We start from the raw sequence: 24,124 nt of genomic DNA, 5'->3' as shown, positions 1-24,124 counted from the left end.
ACTGACATGGGGTCCCACAGCACAGTTCACAGGTGAGTCACTGGGCCCTGCTAGGCTGTCTGTGGGAAGGCCCTGGCATGAATCTCTACTTGTTTTTCTTTTTTTTTTTTTTTTTTTTGGTTTTTCGAGACAGGGTTTCTCTGTGGTTTTAGAGCCTGTCCTGGAACTAGCTCTTGTAGACCAGGCTGGTCTCGAACTCACAGAGATCCTCCTGCCTCTGCCTCCCAAGTGCTGGGATTAAAGGCGTGCGCCACCACCGCCCGGCTTGTTTTTATTTTTTATAGTCACTGGTTTGTTAGGTGTTTGTCTGCTCAGACACTGTGCAGAAGTCTGTTTTCCACCATGCGGGCCTGGGAATCGAACTCAGGATGTCAGGCTTTGCTGCAATCGCCTTTACCCGTGGAGCCATCTCAGTGGCCCTGTTTTTGTTGGACTAGCTTGTTGGTTGTTTGTTTTATGAGGCACTGTCTCTGTAGCCCAGGCTGGCCTGGAACTCCTCACAGAGATCCTCCTGCCTCTGTGCCACCAGGCCCTGACCACCTTTGTGTTTTGTGGTGGGTTCTTGCTAGAGCCCAGGCCTAAGGACCATAAGGCCTGGGTTCACCTGGGATCTTGGGGTGCTGTGCCCACTTGGGTTCTTCCGCCAGAGTCTGCTCCTGGGAAGATCAATCTGAGGGGCCCGGGTGATAACTGTCTCTTTGCCTCCAGGGTTCCTCCGGGGGTGGGGGGACTCTTGCCAGCAGCTGGGCTGGGATGGAAAGACCCCAGGGAGAGCACTGAGCTAGTCTGACCTTGGGTAATTCATCTGTTGATGGTCTGGTTGCCCAATGAAGGGGGGACAAGGAGGGGGATGGACAGGGAAAGATTGGGTGGGATGGGATGGGAAGAAGGTAAGATGTCCAGCTCCTCATGCCCAGTAAGGACCAGTGGCCTCTCCAGGTGCTTCCCTGGGGATTCGGTTGGGTCCATAGAGTCCCACAGGAGACCTTCTGCCACTCTGTGTCACTGTGTCCACATCCACTCTGTTCTGGGGTCAGTCTCTGCCTAGGGGACTCTTGGGATTGTGGAGGCTGAGGGCCCAGGTCCAATGGGACCCCACCCTGTCTCCAGCAAGGAGTAGACTCCAGGCAGTGACTGTCCCCTCCCCCTGACCTGGAAGGCTGTACCTTAAGTTCATCCTGGGGTGAAGATGGCGAAATTCCTGTTGTGCCGACAGGGAAACTGAGGCCCACTGAAGCACAGGAAATCACACAAGGCTACAGAAAGACTCTAGGTTCCCTCTGGGTCGGGAGGCCAGGACAGCACAAGGCATCACAGGGGTAGACTAAGGCATCAAGGGGGGAGGCCAGGGCAGCATGGGGGAAACCAAGGCATCACGGGGAGGGGGGAGGCCAGGGCAGCATGGGGGAGACCAAGGCAGCACCCCCCAAACCAGCAGGACATTAAAACACCAAGGCTTGCTGTGTATCACAGGAGAAAGGCCCAGAGACTGCAAGCAACTGGATCAGAACAGTTCAGTGTGTGCATAGAAATCCATCTTTCTTTCTCCCTTTTCTTTCTTTCTCCCTTTTCTTTCTTCCTTCCTTCCTTCCTTCCTTTTTTTTTTTTTTTTTTTTTTTTTTTTTTTTTGAGACAGAGACAGAGTTTCTCTATAGTCCTGGCTGTTCTGGAACTCGCTTTGTAAACCAAGCTGGCCTCAAAATCACAGCGATCCACCTGCCTCTGCCTCCCGAGTGCTGGGATTGAAGGTGTGCACCACAACCTCCTGACAGAAACCCATCTTTTAAAGAGCTGTTTAGTGTATGAGCAGAAAAATAGGGTAGGCAGTAGTGACATGGAAAAGGGGAACTGAGAAGTGGGGACATCCAGACTAAGTGGTGGACAGGGAGCGGTCATCTCCTCCTCTCACTGTCTACCTCCTGCTGTGTCTGACCCTCAGCAGGACTCACTGGGTGACAGCATTTGGTCACCTTGGCACTGCTGTGTCTTCAGGGTCCAGAGTGTCTCCTGCAGATGCTCAGTGCTTGAGGATAGGGCTCAGAATCTCAGGTAGTGAGGTCACAAGATCAGCTGGGTGGGGGTGAAGACAGAGGGACCAGGACAAGGAGGGAAACTGAGGCTGGGCTCTAGAGAGAGAGCCTCATTTGTTGCTGACTCTTGGGGTCCTCCCGCAGCTCTGGCTCTGATCTGCACCCCCTTTCTCTGTTCCCACAGGCTGTGAAGCTCTTTATCCTTTGCTCTTCCTGCTGGGTTCCTCCTCTTCCCACGCGTCCCCTCCCTTCCCTCCCCTCCCCTTCCCTCCCCTCCCATCCCCTGCTGTCGGTTGCTCTACTGCCTGGCCCCCTGGGCCCAGCAGCTGGCTGCCAGCCAAGCCCCAGACAACCTTGACCGCCTCCCGCAGCAGCCACCCCACCTCCCCTCCCCTCCTCCTCTCCTCCCCTTCTCCCCTCCCCTCCTCCTACCCTCTGTAGCTTCATTTCTCTTCCTCCTCCTCACCTCCTCCTTCCAGCTCCCCTTCCAAGGCTGCAGGGCCTGCTGGGTGGTGCTCCCCCTCTGCTCTGCCCAGTGTTAGGGAGCAGGGGAAGAGGCGGTCATACCGCGGTGGCCCCCAATTCAGGGTCATGCAAAGAGTGGACCTCACTTTGCTGTTTGGCCCCAGACAGGGTCTCTAGTCTTCTCTGAGCCCAGCGACCCTCAAGTCTGACCACCCTGCAACCCAGGAGGATGAAGGAAGGTCAAGGCCCGGTAGGTGCAATAGGGGTGACTTCCTGCCCAGCATGGGCCAGGCCCGGGGTTCATCCCCAGCACCAGAAAGGAGACCCCCCAGAAAGTCCGAAAACCCTCAAAACTAACTAAACCAATCCCTACCCCGTAGCCATGTTCTTTTCATGGCTGATTTGGGTATTTATTAGACATCTACAACTGCCGCAGGGAACCCACAAAATGGGGGTGCAGGCAGGAAGAAGGTAAGAACGCATGGTGGATTTCACAGTGGCCTGGGGAGCCCTGACCAAGAGGTGACCACCTGGGGGACAGCAGCTGTGTGGCTGCAGAGTGTGTGGGGGGACCCAGGCAAGTCACTGTACCCCGACCACGCCCACAGACCATCGCTGACAAAGTCCTGTCCTGTAGCAGGTGCAAGGGCCCTGAGGTCCCCTATGAATAATTACAGCCTCCTGCCACACAGAGCTGAGCAGCCTGGAGAATTTCTGGAGACAATGGGAAGCTATGGAAGGTTCTGGAGGTTAGGGGGAACCTTTAGCTGGGATTCACATGGAAGTGGGGGATCACAGGTGTTGGGGAGATGAAGTCACAGTCTTCTCTCTGTGAGGTATGGGTGGCAGCAAATGGTACTTTATTGTGGCAGATGGAGCCTGGTCACATTGGTTAAGCACTGTTTTCTTTTGTTTGTTGCTTGGTTTTTCAAGCCAGGGTTTCTCTGTAGCCCAGGCTGTCCTGGAACTCACTCTGTAGCCCAGGCTGGCCTCACACTCAGAGATCCTCCTGCCTCTGCCTTCTGAGTGCTGGGGTTAAAGGCGTGCGCCACCACTGCCCTGCCCTGCAGTTAGGCATTTTCTAATCTCACTGTAAGTCATTTTTTGAGATCTCCAGGTTAGGGAGGAGGCCTGGAGTGGGGTCCACTTGGCGCAGGGTTAGGGTTCACAAACCTCCTCTGTCTGCTAGCGGCTCAACAAGAAGGGGCTTCTTCCAACCTCAGTCGACCCTGGTGCCTCCTGGGACGCCCAGCTGCACCCCACCCTCCCTTTACTCCCCCAGCTGCCACAGCCAGAAGCAAGGGGGCCCACAGGCAAGGCCAGAGGTCAGAACAACCCATTTTAATTTGACCAGCGTTTAATTAGGGAGATTTCTAATGAGGCAACTCCTATGCTCTCTGTAGAGCCCCAGTATAAAACACCCACATTTAGGAAGCCTTGGGAATTTTCTAAGCAGCTTTGTGACTCCAGACTCAGCCTTCCCGGGGCTTCTGCCCTCTGCAGAGTCCTGTCATTAGCCCAGCCCAGGCTACCTCAGGGGGCATCTCTCTGGCAAAACCAGGTACTACGTCTGGGGGAGGGGGTGATTCCCCCATGTTCTTAGGGAGAAAATGATTGTGTGTGTGTGTGTGTGTGTGTATGCCCGTGCGTGGTTTTTCTTTTTATCCTGTCAAGCCTGGCCGGGAACTGGGGCTCAGAGGTCACCCGCGAGCCCTGGGCCAGCAGGAGGGGGTCGGCCTGGCTGGTGGCCCAGTGGCTCAGCTGGGGGCGCGGGGAGGGGGAGGTTGGCGCTGTCGGGAGCCAAAGGCTTTGGCCTCCCTGAGGGAGCCGCTTTCCCGGCCCGGGTCGGATCAATGGGCTGTAATTATACCGCGCCGGGCCGGGAGCCGGCGGGGAGGGAGCGGGAGCTGGCAAGCGGGAGCGGCGGGCGGAGGCGCGGGCTGCGGGGTCCCACGTTACTTTGATTGACAGCCCGAGCGCGGTGAGGCGCGCGGGCGCTGCTGGGATACGTAGTTTTTCCCAGCTCAGAACGCTTCCTCACCTCGCTCCACGCAATCTCGGTTCTGATAAACTGAGGCACGCCCAGCGCGTCCAACCTCCCGTCTCCCTGTAAAATAAGCCCATTCCACCACCACCCGTGATTTAGACGAAACAACCCTGGGACGCGAGCTGAGATCAAAAAACAAACGAACGTCAGCCATTCCCTAGGCGTCCAAGGTGCTCTCGGTACTCTTTGCGTCAGTTTACCTATGTCTAAAACAGGCCCGAGGGCGCGTTGTCTCCGAGCCTGGCAAGGTAACAACTGAGTCGCGGGGACTTATTTTTTTAATATAGAATGTTTTGAGACAGTAACCCACGGAGGTGTTCACCTCGCAACCATCCTCCTGCCTCAGCTTCTTGAGTGCTGGGATAGCAGGAATCCGCCACCAAGGCTGGCTAAGGGGGCTTTTTTTAAATTTTAAAGAGGGATTCACGATTCTCAGGGACCACCACGCGAGTCCCCCTCTCTCTCCGGGCGGGTGGGGGGGAGCTTGGTGGGAGCCGCGCGCCCCGGTCCAACGGGAGCTTTCCTATTGGTCCAGCCCAGCCCACCGCCTCCTGCTATTGGCTGCTGGGAGCGTGACACTCATTGGCCAGTGCTCCTAATGACGTCAGAGACCCATGTGGGCGCTGCGGGAGCCCATTGGCTGGCGCGTCCGGCCAACCGCGGTGGAGATAGGCAGGTCCCCGGCTGCGGGGCGGCCAGTCTGATTTAAGGTGGACCGAGCAGTCCCGGTCCGGGCTCCCAGTCTCGGCTTTTCTCCTTATTACTTTTGGCGAGCAGCCAAGGCAGGGGGTCACTGCGAGCCTTTGAGCTCCACTTTACAAAGAGGGGGATCCGGGGGCCAGGCAGACTTGATACTCCGCAGTGCTCCCCACTTCCCGGTGTGATGGGGTTCAGTCCTGAGGGATCGCAACTCCCACGAAGGCGCGGAGTCTGTGGCTTCCCAGGACGCTTAGCCGCTGGACAGTGGTTCCCTCCTCCTGGACGTCCCCTCGGGTCCCAAGTTGGCCTTGGGCTCATCTTTGAAGACAGTAGGGGGAGGGGATTCCTGGAAGCCCCAGAGAAAGTCCCGGAGCCAGAACTCAAATTAAGTCACAAGGGATTGGGAGCCTAGAGCAGGGAGGGTGTAGGGTGTGACCTACATGCGCTCGGCTTGGAGCTAGGAGAGACCGAGTCCTTGGGTAGTAGGGAGCCCCGGGAGCTTGTACCGGATTAGAACACCGAGGCTGAGGGTCATTAGAAGGAAGGGTGTTGTGTGGGGGTGGGGGCTTAAAGGATTCCAGTGACAGGCACCTGCGATCCTGACTCCCCTGGAGAGGCTGAGACCAGCCTGGGCTACCACCAATAGCAAACAGGCTTGCTTTTGGAAGATGGTGAGGTTTGGCAAAGGCGCAGGGAAAGGAGGTACTGGGGTCCCAGGCCATCTGGCGACTGGGCACGGGTTGGGGGACGCGGTGTTTTCTCAAACTCCCCAGCAGTGTGCCCAGGATTTCTGGTGTGTTCCTTGGTCTCACCCCGTCGCCCGCTTTAGTTTTGAGCCAGGGCCTGGGGGGTGGGGGTTGTGGCTTGGCACACGCCACGGGGACAGAACGACCCGCAAGGAAAAATGATCAGTAAGGAGCAAACCAGTCTGGCAGGAACCAGTACTGAGGAGTTGGTACTAGGTTCTCAACCTATGGGTCTACTACCAGAAAGCAGAGACATTACAACTCATAAGAGTAGCAAGATTACAGTCATGAAGTAGTAATGAGATAGTTTTATGGTTGGGGGGTCACCACAGCATGAGGAACTGTATTAATGGGTCTTAGCATCTGGAAAGTTGAGAGCTACTGAGCTAGGAGATGCTTCAGGGGACCCTGGCACAGAATCGCAGGGGAGAGTCTCAGTGGTGGGAACGGTGGGTGGGGGGAATGTTCCACTGTCAAAGGAGCTGTGCAGCCGGGCGGTGGTGGCACAAGCCTTTAATCCCAGCACTCCGGAGGCAGAGACAGGCGGATCTCTGTGAGTTCGAGGCCAGCCTGGTCCACAAGAGCTAGTTCCAGAACAGGAACCAAAAAGCTATGGAGAAACCCTGTCTCGAAAAATCAAAAAAAAAAAAAAAAAAAGGAGCTGTGCACTGTACAGAATCTTCAAAGGCCTGGGGGCGGGGTGCTGCACTAGGCCTGGGACTTTGGAGAGCATGGTGGTCTCCATATTAAGGGTGCTCCACCCCTGACCACGCCCCCAATCCCTCACTGGAGGATTATGGGCGGGGCTCCACCATGACCACACCCAGCCCCTCACTGGGGGATTCTAGGCGGGGCTCCACCATGACCAAGCCCCAGCCCCTCACTGGGAGATTCTGGGCGGGGCTTCATCCTGACCACGCCCCTCATTGGGAATTCTAGGCAGGGGTCCTCCCTGACCACGCCCCAGACCCTCACTGGGGATTCTAGGCGGGGCTTCATCCTGACCACACCCCCAGTCCTCACTGGGGATTCTAGGCAGGGCTCCTCCCTGACCACGCCCCCAGCCCCTCACTGAGGGACTCTAGGCAGGGCTCCAGGGAGTTACTGAACACTCAGACTCTGAGTGCTGTCCCCCAGGGTCTTTTTTGCTGTCACTTCCATCTACAATGTCAACCTCACTGAGCCCACACACGCACGTGGCACCAGTGGCTCCTGTGTGCTCGTCTCTATCATCACTGTCTAAATTCTTGCTTTGCACATGCTGCTCCTGACCTGAGCTGTGATATTGGCTGGTTGTAGCTCATCTCCCAGAGTCTGATCAGAGAGGGTGGCAGTCTGTCCTTCTATCCTGGAAACCCTGTGCAAAGTCTCTCTTTTTTTTTTTTCGAGACAGGGTTTCTCTGTAGCTTTGGAGCCTGTCCTGGGACTCCCTTTGTAGACCAGGCTGGTCTCGAACTCACAGAGATCCGCCTGCCTCCCAAGTGCTGGGATTACAGGCGTGGGCCACCACCGCCCGGCTAGCAGAGTCTCATAAACGCCTCTGTCCCCTGTAGTTGGCTTGCTGCCCACAGAGGTCCTGCCGTTACTATGATAATGGTTGCTGCCTGCTGTTTCCCAGTGCATAGTTGTACATAGTAGCATCAGGCACGTGTTTATTGACTGACTTCATGATGAACCAGATCTGAGGTTTCTTCTCTGTGAAACGGGCTAAGAGCTCTCTTGTTCTGTCCCTGGGAGGGGTTCCCAGGTGACAGGTGGCTTTCTCAGCTCTGGTAACACACTTAAGCTTGATGTCAGAGCTGAGCCTGTTGTCCCAGCTACAGTAGGGACCAAGGCAGGAGCAACCGAGCACCATCTCATCTCCAAAAGTAAAAGGTCTATGGGCATGGTTTGGAGCCTAGAATCCCCCAGTGAGGGGCTGGGGGCGTGGTCAGGGGTGGAGCCCCCCAAGATGTTTTAGTGTTCAGGTTTGGTCCCCACAGCTGAGGTTCTGTGTACTAATTTGAGGTGTCTGGTCCCTTAGGAATCCGGTCTGATAGAGGGCTGGTGGTGGCACCAACATGTAAGTCAGGCTGCCTGGTCCTTCACCCCTGATGCTCAGAGAGGCCCCTCATGAGGTCCCCACAGTGGAGTAGCATTGGCTGGGGAGCAAAGCCAGAATCTGCACTTTCTGGGATCCCTGTGTGTCTCTGCTTCGCTCTTGGGGGTGTTGATCCTTTAAGGGGCACTGTGTCACTGACTCAGAGAAGCCACTTGCAGCCCCCCAGGGCTCCCGGAGCACGCAAGGAAAATTTTTTTTCTAACTTGTTTTTCTCCTTTATTCTTATTTTTTTCCTTTCGCGTGGGGGTGGGGTGGGAACACTAGGCTATAACTCAAGCCTCAGTTTCCCCAGCTGGTCTGGGAGCCAAGGAAGCAGACCGGTGCTACCTTAAGGCGGGTCCCGCCCGCGGCTCCCAGCCGAGTCCCGCGGAGGGAGGCGGCTCCGCAGCCACAGCGGCCGCTGGCCACCAGCGCCGACCCCGGGCGGCCACCGACCTGCGGCGTTGGCTGCAGCTGCCCTCGGGCTGGACGACCGGGGCGCGCTGGCGGGAGGTGGGGCGCAGCGCAGGGTCCGGATCCCCTGCCTCCGGCAGGCTCTCCCTGGCTGCTCTTTCTTTGCGTGAAAATCCCTCCCCCAGCTCCGGCTTCTCTCCCAGCTTCTCCAGCCTCAGTCCCGCCGCATTTCAGCTCTAGCTTAGCACCCCAAACACTGCCCCCCTGCTCCGCCCCACACCCCACATTCTACCCTCAGCTCCACCTCGCATCCCACATTCTACTCCTAACCTCAGCTTTGCACCCTAAATTTCTCTTCCCAGCTCCACCTTTGCACCCCAGCTTTCCTCTTGCCACATCCCCAAGCCTCCACGAAGCTGGGGGGCTCCTTCTCCCACCCGTTCATCAGCAGGATGTACCCGCAGGGAAGGCACCCGGTGAGTACCAAGACCCTCATTTCGGGCTACAGGAGGGGAGAACGAGGAAGGGATCCCTGCCTCCTGGTTCCCCGGAACTCACCCCCCACCCCGTGTCCTTACTCTCTGTCCCCCTCAGACTCCATTGCAGTCCGGCCAGCCTTTTAAGTTCTCAGTCCTGGAAATCTGTGACCGAATCAAAGAGGAATTCCAGTTTCTCCAAGCTCAATATCACAGGTGAGGGGGCGCAGACAGCTCTGGGCACTGGGAGCCCCCCACCCTCCCGGCAGCGGGAGGGTGGAGAAGACGAGGGCTTATGAAGGGGGCGTGGTCTGTAGGACAAGGGGCGGGGCTCACTGGGTCTACAGGAGGGCTTCCTGGTGGAAGTGGTGCTCCCAAGGTGCGGTGTGTGGGTTCTGGGAAAGCCTTCCCTGAGGAAGGGTTTGATCTCATCCAGGAGGGTAGGTCTGGACCGGGGCAGTTTCTAAAGACGTGGCGGGAGGGGGGCGAGGGGCAGGCAGCCCCTACCTGTCACTGTGAAAACTGACCCACATGGGGTGTGGCGAGGCAACCCCGCTTTTTTGTCCAATCTTCCTGCCAGCCTCAAGCTGGAGTGTGAAAAGCTGGCCAGCGAGAAGACAGAGATGCAAAGGCATTACGTGATGGTAGGGGTCCCCGCCCTTGCTGCACCCACCCTCGTGTTCTCCCTAAAGAAGACAGCCTGGGGTCTGGGGTATCAGGCGCTATTTCTATGGGTACCTCCCGTCCCCTCTCTTGGGGACTGCCTGCTTGTCTCTTCTGTCTGAGCCCAATTGTGACCTGCCTTCTGGGTTCCCTGTCTGGGTCCCCATGAGGTTCAGGGTTTCCATGTTCTGCCCTGACACTCCCACCCCCGAGGCTGGGTTAAGACTGTGTCCCCCGGGTGGGGCCGATTGTCCACACTGGCCATGCTGTCTTCTTTGCAGTACTACGAGATGTCCTACGGCCTCAACATTGAGATGCATAAACAGGTGACCATTCGGGGGACAGGGGTCTGTGGGAAGGGGCAGAGCACTTCTGTGGGGCAGAGGTCATCTTTGAACTTCTCTGGAGGCCTCAGAGGGCTGTCCCAAGGCCAGGGGAAGAGATCTTAATCTTGTAACAAAAAGTATTCTCAGCATCTAGAGACAGTGGCTTGAGCAGGAACAGCAGAGGAATGGAGTGTCCCCATGGAGGAGGGCCTGGGCTGTAGGCCAAGGAAGTCTTGGAGGCAACTTTCCTTCCAGCAGGGACTCCACTGCAGAGCCAAATTTCTGCAATTGCATGATAGACCCCCAGGAGCCTGTGGTGGACCCTGGGAACCTGTGGTGGACCCTGGGAACCTTTGATGGATCCCAGGAGGCTGTGATGGACCCTGGGAATCTGTGATGGATCCCAGGAGCCTGTGAGCCTGTGATGGACCTTGTGAGCCTGTGATGGATCCCTGGAGTCTGTTGGTGTTCTGTTTGTGACCCTAATGAGAGTGGCCTGGAGGGCTGGAATGGCTGTTTCTCTAGGTGCTCAGCCTGCTGCTGGGCTCAGCCTGGTCTTGTGCTTCAGAGACAGACCAAAGGGCTTTGTGTCTGTCTCTGAAGAGATGGACTCCTAGGCTGTGAGGTCCTGAGACTCTTCCTATCTAGGATTCTGAATGTGGGTCTAGGTTCTGAGATGGCCCTCAGGGTTCTGAGGTAGAGTTCAAAGTTCTGAGCTAACTCTGAAGATTCTGTGCTAGCCCTGAAGATTCTGAGCTAGCCCTGAAGGTTCTGAGCTAGCCCTGAAGGTTCTGAGCTAGCCCTGAAGGTTCTGAGCTAGCCCTGAAGGTTCTGAGCTAGCCCTGAAGGTTCTGAGCTAGCCCTGAAGGTTCTGAGCTAGCCCTGAAGGTTCTGAGCTAGCCCTGAAGGTTCTGAGCTAGCCCTGAAGGTTCTAGCTAGCCCTGAAGGTTCTGAGCTAGCCCTGAAGGTTCTAGCTAGCCCTGAAGGTTCTGAGCTAGCCCTGAAGGTTCTGAGCTAGCCCAGAAGGTTCTGAGCTAGCCCAGAAGGTTCTGAGCTAGCCCTAAAGGTTCTGAGCTAGCCCTGAAGGTTCTGAGCTAGCCCTGAAGGTTCTAGCTAGCCCTGAAGGTTCTAGCTAGCCCTGAAGGTTCTGGACTAGCCCTGAAGGTTCTAGCTAGCCCTGAAGGTTCTGGACTAGCCCTGAAGGTTCTGAGCTAGCCCTGAAGGTTCTGGACTAGCCCTGAAGGTTCTCAGGGCTCAAAGTGCTGAGGCAGGGCTCTAGGTTGTAAGATTTGACCCCATGAGTTCCTCAGGCTCTAGCGAGTGGTGTTGGGGTTTTAGGACGGGATTTTCATTGTGGAAATTAATCCCAGAGGTGGATAGCCAATGCTGGTTCCCCAGAGTGGCCAGTGGTCTTGAGGGTTCTGAGGGCTCAGAGACCTCCAGATGAATGGAGTCATAGCCTCTTGACCTAAGATTTCACGGCAGAGCCCCACACTGGGCTCCCTGCAGTTAGACGTGGAGTGGACTAGGAGTGGGAGGGTTTGGAGGGCCGATCTGCATATGTTACTGGTTTCTTCTGTTGGTCTAGTGCTGATCACCTGGTCCCTGGTGGGGGATCAGAGGCAACCATAGAACACCCCAAAGACTTGAGGAGGAGACCTGGAACATGCCAGCTGGGCACCCCACCCTTCACACAGCTTCTCTGTGTCGTTGGGATACCCTAGCTCAGATAGTCACCACAGTGCCTGGGAACCTATCCATCTAAATTCCATATCTCCAAGCGCTTCACGAGGGTGGAGGAAGGGGGAGCAGAAGGCCATGACTCCCCTGTCAGACAGCTTCCCAAATGCTCAGGACCATGGGTGGTGGAGATGGTCGTCCCCTCCAATCTCATTCATCTTGTCACTAGGCTGAGATCGTGAAGCGGCTCAGTGCAATCTGTGCCCAGATGGTCCCGTTCCTCACACAGGAGGTGAGTGAGCCTGTGCAGAGGGTGGGGAAGGGACAGGGTGGGTGTGCCTGGCCCTGGAGAAATGGAGGCCACACGATTGAAGGTGTGGATTAGGGACTTCCTGCTCCTTACGTTTCTGCATGCGTATGCATGGGATCAGTCTTGGTGTCCTTCCCAAGGCGTCATTCACCTTCATTTGCTTTTATTACAATTTTATATATTTAGTTAATTTTATATGTCTGGGCATCATGTGTATGCAGTACTGCAGAGTCCCCTGGAGATGAAGTCATAGAAGGTTGTGAACGGCCAATGGGTGCTGGGAACTGAACCCCGGTCCTCTGTAGGAGCAGCTCGTGCTGTTAACCACTGGGCCAACCCGATATTTATTTTTGGAAAGGGATGCATGGGCCATGACACACATGTGGAAGTCAGAGGCCAGCTTGCGGGAGTGGGTCCTCTCCTTACACCTTGGGGTTTTCAAGGATTGAGCTAAGGTCTTAGGGCTTGGCCCCAGTCATCTTCATGTGATGAACCCCCATCCCCAACAGACAGGGACTCTGACTGGCCTGGAAATCTGCTGAGTAGGGGTTGCTGTTGAGTCAGTGAGCCCCAGGGTCTTCCTGTCTCCACTGTGCTGGAATTACAGGCACACACTACATGCCTGGATTTTCACAGGGTTCTTGGAGAATTGAACTCAGGCCCTCTTGGTTGCTTGACAAGCCCTTTACTGACCGAGCCATTTTTCTAACCCTGGCTCTCTTCTCTGGATGGTTAGCTAGGGGTGCACCTGTACCTCACTACTCACAGACCTGCACTGTGTGACCTTTGGCAGGATACGTGCCTCTCTGTGCTTACCTCCTGAGGAAGGATGCTAAAAAGAAATCCCACACTAGCTCAGAATTGAGTTTAATAAAGGGTTATTTATTTAGGGGTGGACTCACAGATCACAGTCCTCTGCACGAATGGGGAAACAGGAGCCAGAAGAGAGAGGGAGTGTGTGCTTGACATTGGCATTTATAGTATAAGAGGCCACGCCCATGTTACGTGGCCAGGTAACTTAAAGGCTACCGGCTGAAGGGCTTCCTGCAGCAGCCTCCTGCTTAGGGTATCCTGAGGGTTAGGTGAGCAATCATGGGGCTAATTGTACAGACGATGCTTGGTGAGATGAACCACACACAGGATACACCGCAGGTTCCCACTCTCAAGTTAGTAGATGCAGGGCCAGGGAGTGGGGCCTGGGGAGAGACCTGGGACACCACTTCAAACTGGGGAGTTGGCAAGTTCCGGAGACAAATGGCCGGAAGGCCACACAGAAGCAAGAATGAGCTTCATGCCGCTGAGCTGTGCACTTGGAAGGGTTCAGAGTAGTAAATTTTGTTAGGTGTTTTTAGTACAGTGATGTTGAAAACAGAGTCAGGGCGGACGTGTGTGAACAGCTCATGGAACTATCAGAAAGCTCTGTGTCCTGTGTGAGCGATTCCTCGCTCCCGCTGACCACAGGGCCTTGGATTGGCCTTTGCTACTTCTGTCTGGAGATGTTCCTCCAGAGACATGAGAACAGGTGAACACCCGGGGTACCCCATGCAGCATCCCCCTTTCCTCTGTGGGACCTGCTGCCCCTTTCCTGAGGGTGGGTGACGATCTCCTCACAGTAAGGCCGGGGGCTGGGTTCCACCCCGTGTCCCGTGTGGGGTCGCCAACCATGAGTGCTCAAATTTATTGAATTTCTCCATATTTAATGCTGCAGTGTTGGGGATGAACATGCAGGGCAGGGCTGCTGCTGAAATGCAGGACCAGCCTGAGCTGCCCACTCTGGGGTGGGTGCTTGGCAGCAGGTGTTGTGTGCCTGGGTGCTTATTCGTACAGTTCTCTACCGTTAGGGTACTGGTCCAGTCCGCCCGGCCCAACTCTGAACATTAGCTAAGGTGCATTCCTGTTTTGTTTTGTTTTGTTTTGTTTTGTAATGCAAAGGAAGGAAGCCAGGATGACTCCCGCCATCTCAGCACTTAGGAGGTCGAGGCAGGAGGATTGCTGGGAGTTTGAGACCTGACTAAATTTGTCATGAGACTGAAAATAGCCAGAGAAGGGGCCAGGAAGGTGGCTCGGCGAGTAAAGAGCTCGCCGCACAAGCATGGAAACCTGAGTTCAAATCCCCAACACCAGGCACGGCAGCCAGTGCCAGGTATGGAGGGGACCCTGGGCTGTGAGATGGAAGACAGCCAATACCCACCTCTTCCCCTCATGTGCAGAGAGACAGACAGAGACAAAGAGACACAGGCTGAGACATACACAGAGAGACAGACAGAGACAAAGATAGAAGCATAGAGCGACAGACAGAGAGACAGAGAGAGAGACAGCCTGGGCCAAGGCCCACGGCAGCCCGCTCAGCGTCCCCTCAACCCGCAGCACCAGCAGCAGGTTCTCCAGGCTGTGGACCGAGCCAAGCAGGTGACCGTGGGGGAACTGAACAGCCTCCTGGGGGTGAGTCTCCCAAGCCCACCGCCTCAGGGACACCCCCTCATTCCCCCTCCGCACACCCCTGTCCCCACACCCTGCCCCCCCTGGCCATCCTCTCCCCCTTCAGCAGCAGAATCAGCTCCAGCCGCTGTCCCACGCCGCCCCTGCACCTCTCACCCCACGCCCAGCTGGCTTGGTGGGCACCGGGGCTTCAGGGCTGCTGGCCCTGTCCGGGGCGCTGGCTGCACAGGCCCAGTTGGCAGCTGCAGCCAAGGAAGAACGCGTGGGTGTGGACGCCGAGGGGTCCAGAGGTGAGTGGGGGTGGCCCTGGCTGATACTGGCAGGGACCGGACGGGGAGGGTAACCGATAGTAGGGGTTGCAGCCATGAGGTTCTCCTGGAAGGTTCTGAGCTGGGACGGAACTGTTTCATGTACCACCGGGTCCAATCCCTAATTCTGTGTGTTTTCTCTCGGCGTCCGTCCAGTGGACAGAGCGGCAAGCGGGGTGAGTTCACCTGGGCTGGCGGTGGCGGCTGTGGGGGGGGGGGAGGGTACGGTGTGTTGGGGCGGCGGGAGCCCAGGGTCTCACTGTATACTTCCAGCTGACCCCGAGCTCACAGAGATCCTCCTGCCTCTGACTCTTGGTTTCTGGAGATAGAATTGTACACCACCAAGCCAGCTCTGGTTTATTTAATTTGAGGCATGGTCTTGCTTTATAGCCTACACTGCTCTGAACTCATGACAATCCCTGCCTCAGTCTCTCAAGTTCTGCTGTAATGGGTGTGCCTCAGAAAAACGGGCTGGGGTCCCTTGCTTGGCACAGGGTTTGTGGGAAGGTTTGCATCCCCCATTCTCAAGGGGTTAGCTATGAGTGTTTGGTGGGTTATAAGTCCCACTGTAATGCGTTTTCGTGGGACTCAGTTTCCCCATCTGTACAGATCCAGAGAATTTAGCACTGATGCTGAGGTAGGGTAGAGTCCACACCTAGAATCCCTCAGTGAGGGCCTGGGGGTGTGGTCAGGTGTGGAGCCCCGCCTAGAATCCCCCAATGAGGGGCTGGGGCGTGGTCAGGGTGGAGCTCCGCCTAGAATTCTCAGTGAGGGGTTAGGGGCGTGGTCAGGGTGAAGCCCCGCCCACAATTCCCCAGTGAGGGGCACTCAGTACTGGCTGGACAAGAATGTAGTCTGAGAACCATCTCAAGCCGCCTTTACCTCTTCCTGTCTCCCTGCAGAGTGCTTCCCCTTCACCCCCTGAGAGTCTGGTGGAAGAGGAGAATTCTAGCAGCCGAGGTGGCAATGGGAAGCAGCAGAGAGCAGAAGATAAGGATCTGTCAGGGCCTTATGTGAGTTCTAGAGAGATAAGCAGAAACTGGAGTGAAAAGAGATGGACCCAGACTTGCCCCTGAGCAGAGCCTTGGGAACCGTGTCCATGATGCTCACTCTACAGCCTTCTGTAGCCTCCCATTGCTTGCGGAGCACCTGCCAATCAAAAGACACTGTCCTACCAGGCTTCACTGCTAAGTGCCTGTAGCCAATGAGACAAGCAGCTGTTTTGATATATTTCCGCCATGAGCTGAACTGCGGGTATTGCTCAGAGGTAGAGCACTGCCTAGAGTCCCCCAGTGAGGGTCTGGGGGCGTGGTCATGGTGGAGCCCCCGCCTAGAGTCCCCCAGTGAGGGTCTGGGGCGTGGTCAGGGTGGAGCCCCGCCTAGAATCCCCAGTGAGGGGCTGGGGGCGTGGTCAAGAGTGGAGCCCGGCCTAGGATCCCCCTGTGAGGAAATGGGGGCGTGATCAAGAGTGGAGCACCGCCTAGAATCCCCAGTGAGGCACTGGGGGAGTGATTTAGGGACAGAGGGCTTCTAGGACACCCTAAGCATCACCATCAGCAGCTCAGGGGCTAGTGCGCTTGGGAGGGAAGCCAGAGACAGTGGTTCTGTAGAATTCGGTTCAGATTGCACCCTTGGCTCCTCCCTGTGTATCCAAATGTGATCTGTCCTGCTCTCTGGGTCAGGAAAGGCTTTTTCAGCATCTGGGAATGAAGTTGGAGCTTGGTGTCCCTCCAGAGGGCCGTGGGAGCCGGAGAGGTTATGGTGCAGAGGTACCAAGGTCAAAGGGTCTCCCTGGGCGAGCATGGTCAAGGCTCCCTGAAGGCAGCAAGACTAGGCGTAGGGGAGGTGGTGGGTCAGGCGTGGTGTGGAGGCAGGGGCATGACGGCCTGTGTGTCCCCTGTTGTGTGTCTGTCCCCCCCCCAGGAAAGTGATGAAGACAAGAGTGACTATAACTTGGTGGTGGATGAGGTGAGATCTTGGGGCTGGGCAAGGAAGGGGGACGGGGACGGGAGGGAGGGAATTCCTGCCTGTCTCTGGCGAGGTCAGACAGGGGACACATGGGCAGACGGTTTGGAGGTCTCGAAAGCCTGTTACAGCGCAGGTGGGGACCCTGAGGCCCACAGTGGAGGTGTGCCATTCATTTCCTGGATTTCAGGCTCCCCAGAAGTGAGGCCCAGCCCTTCTCCTTGCTGCTGTGGAGGGCGGGGCTGCATGGCTGCTGTGGGTGTCTTTTCCTCTTTACCCATTCCCCTCTCAATGTTCTTGAATTCAGGACCAACCCTCAGAGCCACCCAGCCCTGCAACCACCCCCTGTGGAAAGGCACCCGTCTGCATCCCTGCCCGCAGGGACCTCGCGGACAGCCCAGCCTCCTTGGCCTCCAGTTTGGGCTCACCACTCCCCATAAGCAAAGACGTAGCCCTGGTATGGAAGGGGGTGTGCGTGAAACTCCTTTTCGTCATCCCGGGGTGGCCTGGAAACAGACAGAGTGCAAAGAGCAGATCAGCCAGGCTAGGGCAGTCGAGATTTTCTCATTTGTTTTTTGTTTGCTTCTTTCTTTATTTATTTTTGTTTGTTTGGTTTTGATGGTTGGTTTTTTGTTTTGTTTTGTTTCTGAGACATTATTTCTTGGCTCACCAACTCTTTTTTTTAATATTTATTTATTTATTATGTATACAATATTCTGTCTGTGTCTATGCCTGCAGGCCAGAAGAGGGCACCAGACCCCATTACAGATGGTTGTGAGCTACCACGTGGTTGCTGGGAATTGAACTCAGGACCTTTGGTAGAGCAGGCAATGTTCTTAACCTCTGAGCCATCTCTCCAGCCCCCACCAACTCTTCATATAGTCTAGGATGGCATTGAACTCATGATCCTCCTGCCTCTACCTCTTCAGTACTGGGGAGACAGATGACTCACCACACCTGACCTTTTTCCTTGATTCTTTGGGTTCCCCACAGAAGATTCTGCTGAGTCTCAGGAAACATTTTAAAAGCAACTTGATAACCAAACTGGGCAAAGAAATAGGACCTAGTTGGGTCACTCACTTCCTGCAATGGTGGGAATTACCCCCCACTCCCCCATTCCCCACTCCCCCACCACAGCACTGGGTCCTGGCAGAGACCTCCCCTCCCCCACCCCAGATGTCAGATGTCCCTGAAAGTCCGGGGTCCCTCCCGGGTCTTCCCCAAACCCTCTGCCCTCCACTTCATCCAGGGTAAGAGAAGATCTGTTTCTAGCCCCCCCGAAGGTTGCCATGGCAACCAGCAGTCATTGTGGGCTCCAGTGTTATCTAATCCCCTCCCCACCTAGGGAGACCTTGGCAGTAGGGGCAGGTCTAGCTGGAGACACCCCAAGGGTGCCCCACAGTCTTCCAGGTCACCAGAGGATCCAGAGTCCAAAGGCATTTTCCTCTGTAGGATGTTAGCTCATGGCTAGCCTCAGCTCCCGAACCCTGTCTGGCAAAACATGCCTATAGAAAGCAGAGGCCTGGCTCTCAGGACACCAGGGGCTGAGGACCTCTGGAGCCAAAGGGACCACTGTCCTAGGAGCCTGTCAGTTTCTTTGTTTATTGAGACATGATCTCACTATGTACTCCAGGCTGGCCTGGGGATCCCCTGCCTCTGCTCTGGAGTGCCGGGATTAAAGGTGTGCACCATTGCACCTTGCTCAGCCTCTAAATTAGAACCTTTTTCTTTTTTGATTTCCTCAAGCCAGGTTTTCTCTGTGTAGCCCTGGCTGTCCTGGAACTCACTCTGTAGACCAGGCTGGCCTTGAACTCACAGAGATCCACCTGCCTCTCTCTCCCAAGTGCTGGGGTTAATGGCGTGCACCACCACTGCCCAGTGAACATTAAAAGAAAGACCCATGTCTGTGTGTGTGCCATATTGCACACATGAAGGTCAGAGGTCAACTCTGGGGAGTCAGTTCTTTCCCACTACGTGGGTTTTAGGGGTTGAACACAGATTGTCAGGCTTGGCCACAGCCATCTTTACCTGCTGAGACATCTTGCCAGCTCAGTGGCCTCCGACTTTGTCTCTGTCTCTGGATGGCACATTGCTGTACCAAAGAGTTCCCGCCTCTTCTGTGGACCCAGTTTATACCCACACTCCCGAGGTTGTGTTTGCACCGTGGACCTAGGTCTTCCCGGCTTTTGGCTCTGTGCCCACTGAGTGCCTGAGAGACCAGTCGGCTGCCACATGCTCCCCTACGTCGACCCTAGAGTGGCCCTTGCAGTGACTAGTGCCCCTTTTTTCTCCACAGAATGATCTCTCCACAGGCCCTCCTGCCTCTAGGTCGTGTGGTCCCTCTCCACCCCAGGACGCATCCACCCCGGGACCCAGCTCTGCCGGTCACCTCTGTCAGCTGGTGGCTCAACCAGCACCATCCACAGACAGCATTGGTAAGTCCCCTCCTGCCTGGTGTACCTTTGATCCAGAGGGACTCCCCAAAGTAGAAAGGATGAGAGAGTTGGCAGTGGTGGTGCAAGCCTTTAATCTCAGCACTCAGGAGGCAGAAGCATGTGGATCTCTGTGAGTTCAAGGCCAGTCTGGTCTACATAGTAAGACCCTGTCTGAAAAAAGAAAAAGAAAAAGTGAAGGAAGGGTGAGAGACTGGTGGATCGGACCCCAGATTTACCCCCAGCCAGGTGCCGCCTCTCCCTGGGCCTCAGTCTTCTTGTTTTGGCCACTTCTCAGCCTAGGAAACTGAAGTTCAGGGAAACAAAGTGACCCCCAGCTTATTGATTGTGAGAGAAGTCTGGGCCTTCACCGGCTGCGTGACCTCAGGCTAGTTGCGTGACCTTTCTGAACCTCCTGTCCTCCTCTTACCGAGTCTGGGTGTTTGGAGGATGTGGGAGTTCATCAGCTGAAAGACAGGAAAAATGGGACTTGGGTGTCTGAATATGTATCCTGGCCCTTCTCACTCAGCCCTGAGGAGTCCCCTGACCCTGTCCAGCCCCTTCACCTCGTCCTTCAGCCTGGGCTCCCACAGCACCCTCAACGGGGACCTCTCCATGCCCAGCTCCTACGTCAGCCTCCACCTGTCCCCCCAGGTCAGCAGCTCTGTCGTGTATGGACGCTCACCCCTGGTGAGTCCTCGGGCTACAGACCGCTAGGATGGTCAACAGATCTGGGGAGGCCTTTGCGGGGGGTGTGTGGAGAAACCTACTTCATCCAAAGAACAGAATTAGTAAAAAGGAGGGACTAACACTGGGCGCCGTTCCCAGGACGACTTAAACTGGACGTGTGGTGCCTGTCTGTCACCCTAGCCCGGAGAGCAGGAAGATGAGGACTTTGAGACTAGCCCATACCATATGAGTCTCTGTCTCAAAAATGAATGGGGGTGGGAGTGTGGTGGCGGACGCCTTTAATTCCAGTACTGGGAAGGCAGAGGCAGACAGATCTCTGAGTTTGAGGCCAGCCTGGTCTACAGTCTACAGAGTGAGTTCCAGGCAGCCACAACTACAGAGAAACCCTTTCTTGAAAAAAGCAAAAACTAAAAACAAATAAAAAAGAAACAAAAAAGAGAAAATAATAATAACAAAAAGAAATAAAGAAATAAAGGAGAAACTGGAGGCTTGGTCCAGTATGTGTGTGGGAAGATGATCCGAACCTTACCCATGTTAGCATGTGCTGCTGTGGGCAAAATCAGAAGGAATGCGGCTGGATTAAAAAACCTGGTCCAGGAGGTTATTTTAAAAGTCCAGTAGCAAGCTTGCAAGTCTTTCTGCTTCCTGTCTGAGGGACAGACAGGCATGGGATGGGACTCGGGTGAGGGGTGCTGGACGCCCTGCCTTGGGTCACGTCTCTGGCCTCTGGCAGATGGCATTTGAGTCACACCCGCATCTCCGAGGCTCGTCCATCTCCTTGCCTGGCATCCCTGGGGCGAAGCCGTGAGTAGCATGTGGGCTGTGCTGTCACCAGGGTGTGTGTGAGGCACGGGTCCCCATCTTCCTGGGAACACCTGTGCTGGGGTGGGGTGGGCGGGGTGGTCCGCCCACCCGCATCTGCGGCCTCTGCAGGGCCTACTCCTTCCACGTGTCTGCGGATGGCCAGATGCAGCCGGTGCCCTTTCCATCGGATGCTCTGGTGGGCACGGGCATCCCTCGCCATGCTCGGCAGCTACACACACTGGCCCATGGTGAGGTAGTGTGTGCTGTCACGATCAGCGGCTCCACACAGCACGTGTACACGGGCGGCAAAGGTTGCGTGAAGGTGTGGGACGTGGGCCAGCCGGGCAGCAAGACACCCGTGGCTCAGCTGGATTGCCTGGTGAGGGCGGGGCCTGCGGAGCTGGGCGGGGTTTGAAGGACTAGGCGGGGCCTGTAGGGATGGGCGTGGTCTATAGGGTAGGTCTGTGGATACTTGGGTGGCCCCAACTCTGCTCTGGCTTGCTTCTCACTGCGGCAGAACCGCGACAACTACATCCGCTCCTGCAAGCTGCTGCCAGATGGGCAGAGCCTGATAGTGGGCGGCGAAGCCAGCACCCTGTCCATCTGGGACCTGGCAGCACCCACACCACGAATTAAGGCAGAGCTGACCTCTTCCGCCCCTGCCTGCTATGCACTGGCTGTCAGCCCCGACGCCAAAGTCTGCTTCTCCTGCTGCAGCGATGGCAACATCGTGGTCTGGGACCTACAGAACCAGGCCATGGTCAGGTACGCAGGGCGGCCTGGGGTAGGGTGGGGGAGGCACAGGGGGATGTAGATGTGGATGCCTGCCCTCCACCCACAGGCAATTCCAGGGCCACACGGACGGGGCCAGCTGCATAGACATATCGGACTATGGGACCCGGCTGTGGACTGGGGGCCTGGATAATACAGTGCGCTGCTGGGACCTGCGGGAGGGCCGCCAGCTTCAGCAGCACGACTTCAGCTCCCAGGTGCACCTGCCATCCCGGCCTCCCCCACGGTGCCCTTCCCAGGCCCAGGCCAGGATAGGACTCTGTGGGTAAAGCGTTTGCCTAGTTAGTATGAGGGCTTGAGTTCAAATCCTTATAATGCACACAAAAAGCCGGGGTACCTGCCTGCAACCTGGGGCACGTGGAGACAGAGGGATCCCCGGGACTGGCTGAAGGGTTAGATTAGTTGAATAGGTGAGCTCCCGGTTCAGTGAGGGACCCTGCCTCAAATACAAGGTGTCTGGTACATGTCTTTAATCCCAGCACTGGGAGACAGAGGCAGGTGGATGTCTGTGAGTTCAGCCTGGTCTACAGAGTGAATTCCAGGACGGCCAAAGCTGCATAGTGAGACCAGGTCTCAAAAATCCAAAATACCAAGGCACAGACTGACCCAGAATCCCACAGTTCAGCGCGCCTGTGCCTCAGATTAGCGCTAAAATGTGACACCCATCGCCGGCTACATTTTTGTCCCCATGGGAGACGTGGGGCACCCCTAGTCCCAGTGCTGTCTCTTGCCCTAGATTTTCTCGCTGGGCCACTGTCCCAACCAGGACTGGCTGGCCGTGGGGATGGAGAGCAGCCATGTGGAGGTCCTGCACGTGCGCAAACCTGAGAAGTACCAGCTACGCCTGCATGAGAGCTGCGTGCTGTCGCTCAAGTTCGCTTCCTGTGGTACAGCCTGGGAGACCCCACGGGACAATAGAGGGAGCGTGGGCCACCCCAAATCGGCCCAAGTTAGAACGATTTACCCAGGCCTGTCCACCCAGCCACTTATTGAGGTCAAAGTGGGTTTAGGTAAATGCCCAGATACACATGTCACAAAAGGATGGACCAGATGAGGTGGCACACGCCTTTAATCCCAGCATTCGGAGGCAGAGGCAGCCTGGGCTACAGAGCCAGTTCCAGGAGAGTCTGGGTAGCCAGTGTGGGGGTGGGAGGGATGGAGTTTGACTGGCAGCTCTCTTTTCTTGTTGACACTGTAGAGTGGCAGGGGGGCTCAGGCACCGAGCCCTGCCCTGGGAGGTCCCGTCTCTGTAACTACCAGTCTCTTTTCCCTCCCCAGGACGCTGGTTTGTTAGCACAGGCAAGGACAACTTGCTCAACGCCTGGAGGACACCCTATGGGGCCAGCATTTTCCAGGTACCCATCCTCCCCAGCCGATGGCTGCCTCTACACTCTTGTGTCCCTGACGTTCCCTTTAAGGAGCCCCACACTGGGTTCTGTGCTGAGCAGAATGTCCCCGGGGCCCAGTCTGTGGCAAGTGTCAGCGGGGCTCGGTTCATGGCTGAGTGATATTCCTGAAGTGTGCGGAGGCTTTCCACCCCTGCCCCCCGCAGCAGTGCAGCCTTCACTGTTGCGGTTTCATTACTTCATTAGATGAAGTGAGATTTGGAAAAGGGCCTCACGGTCCTGCTCAGTCACCTGAGGGTGGGATGGAGCCAGGGCTCCCTGTGTGCTGGTTAAGCACTCTCCCCAGTCAGCCCCAGGCTCCAACTGCACCTTCCACTAAATCTCTTGAAGCTCTTTCTGACATGGCATAGATGTCTTCCAGATTTCCCATCCTCCCCAACCACCTCCAAAATCCTTAGTATTGTTCTCTTGAGTTAGTGCTGTTGGGACCCCTTCCTATCAATCCTTCACATGTCGGGGATACCACTGTACCCCTTGTACCCAGCACATGGGTGGGACAGGGGCATGGCTGGTTTGAGGCCAGCCTATCATGTAGAGTGAGACTAGGAGGAAGGGCAGGTAATGGGGTGGTAAGTGTGCTTCCGTGTCAGCCTTAAGTCGGGTACCATAGCCGGTCAGGCTTGGCCACACCCATCAGCCTTGACTGTCCCCAAGCACCAGGCTTCCTGCTTGTGCACTGTGGTGGTCAGGCTGGCCTTCACCTCTTTCTCTGTCCCAGTCCAAAGAGTCTTCCTCCGTGTTGAGCTGCGACATCTCCAGGAATAATAAATACATTGTGACAGGCTCAGGGGACAAGAAGGCCACTGTGTATGAGGTGGTGTACTGAGCCCCGTCTGTCTACACCTCCAGGTCACCTGCCCAAGGATGGCCACGCAGACAGCTCCCTCCCTCCTGGCTGGGTGGGGCTGGAGGCACTGGGGAAATATAACTATTTATCAACTCACTTTCCTTTTGTGTGTGTGTCAAGCGTGCGAGGCCAGGACCAGTTGGGTGTCAGCCCCTATTGGTTTTTTTTTTTTTTGTACCCTGGTTTTCAAACAGGATCTTGACCTCACTAACACGGCAGGCAGGTCATCTGGCTCCAGGATCCTCCTGTCTCCACACCTACAGCTGGGATCACAGGTGTGCCATTGTACTTTTTCTTTTAAAAAATACATGCAAATCTAGGGATTTGAACTCAGGTCCTCAGACTTGCCTGGCAAGCACTTTACCCACTAAGTGATCTTCCCAGCAGGATCTGGCCCCTCTATAGCCCTGGCTGTCCTGGAACTCACTCTGTAGACCAGGCTGCCCTCAAACTCAGAGATCCTCCTGGTCTCTCAAGAGGCAAAGGCAGACAGATCTCTGTGAGT

At 56.0% G+C, this 24,124-nt stretch overlaps 1 protein-coding gene across 6 annotated transcripts; it reads left to right on the top strand.

Annotated features, from left to right (window-relative positions):
• The first annotated feature begins 8,459 nt into the window (after positions 1 to 8,459).
• On the top strand, positions 8,460 to 24,029 carry Tle2 (TLE family member 2, transcriptional corepressor). Of its 6 annotated transcripts, none has more exons than XM_075975301.1 (21): positions 8,460 to 8,580; positions 8,844 to 8,957; positions 9,076 to 9,173; positions 9,538 to 9,601; positions 9,902 to 9,946; positions 11,856 to 11,918; positions 14,304 to 14,378; positions 14,482 to 14,665; positions 14,840 to 14,859; positions 15,586 to 15,696; positions 16,607 to 16,651; positions 16,956 to 17,105; positions 18,945 to 19,083; positions 19,610 to 19,770; positions 20,504 to 20,574; positions 20,704 to 20,953; positions 21,092 to 21,339; positions 21,416 to 21,563; positions 22,103 to 22,253; positions 22,645 to 22,721; positions 23,814 to 24,029. In XM_075975301.1, the coding sequence occupies exons 2-21, from the start codon at positions 8,934 to 8,936 to the stop codon at positions 23,937 to 23,939; spliced, it is 2,250 nt and encodes a 749-aa protein (XP_075831416.1). In that variant the 5' UTR covers positions 8,460 to 8,580; positions 8,844 to 8,933; the 3' UTR covers positions 23,940 to 24,029. The 6 variants fall into 6 exon arrangements, with proteins under 6 accessions (XP_075831416.1, XP_075831420.1, XP_075831422.1 ...); XM_075975305.1 differs by lacking the exon at positions 23,814 to 24,029 and adding an exon at positions 23,491 to 23,716 and having other exon boundaries at positions 14,304 to 14,345; XM_075975307.1 differs by lacking the exon at positions 23,814 to 24,029 and adding an exon at positions 23,491 to 23,716 and having other exon boundaries at positions 14,485 to 14,665; positions 19,610 to 19,734.
• Positions 24,030 to 24,124: the final 95 nt, after the last annotated feature.

The sequence above is a fragment of the Microtus pennsylvanicus genome, chromosome 6 (genome assembly GCF_037038515.1).
Source record: "Microtus pennsylvanicus isolate mMicPen1 chromosome 6, mMicPen1.hap1, whole genome shotgun sequence".
Taxonomy (NCBI): domain Eukaryota; kingdom Metazoa; phylum Chordata; class Mammalia; order Rodentia; family Cricetidae; genus Microtus; species Microtus pennsylvanicus.
This window is presented reverse-complemented; position numbering and strand designations above follow the sequence as displayed.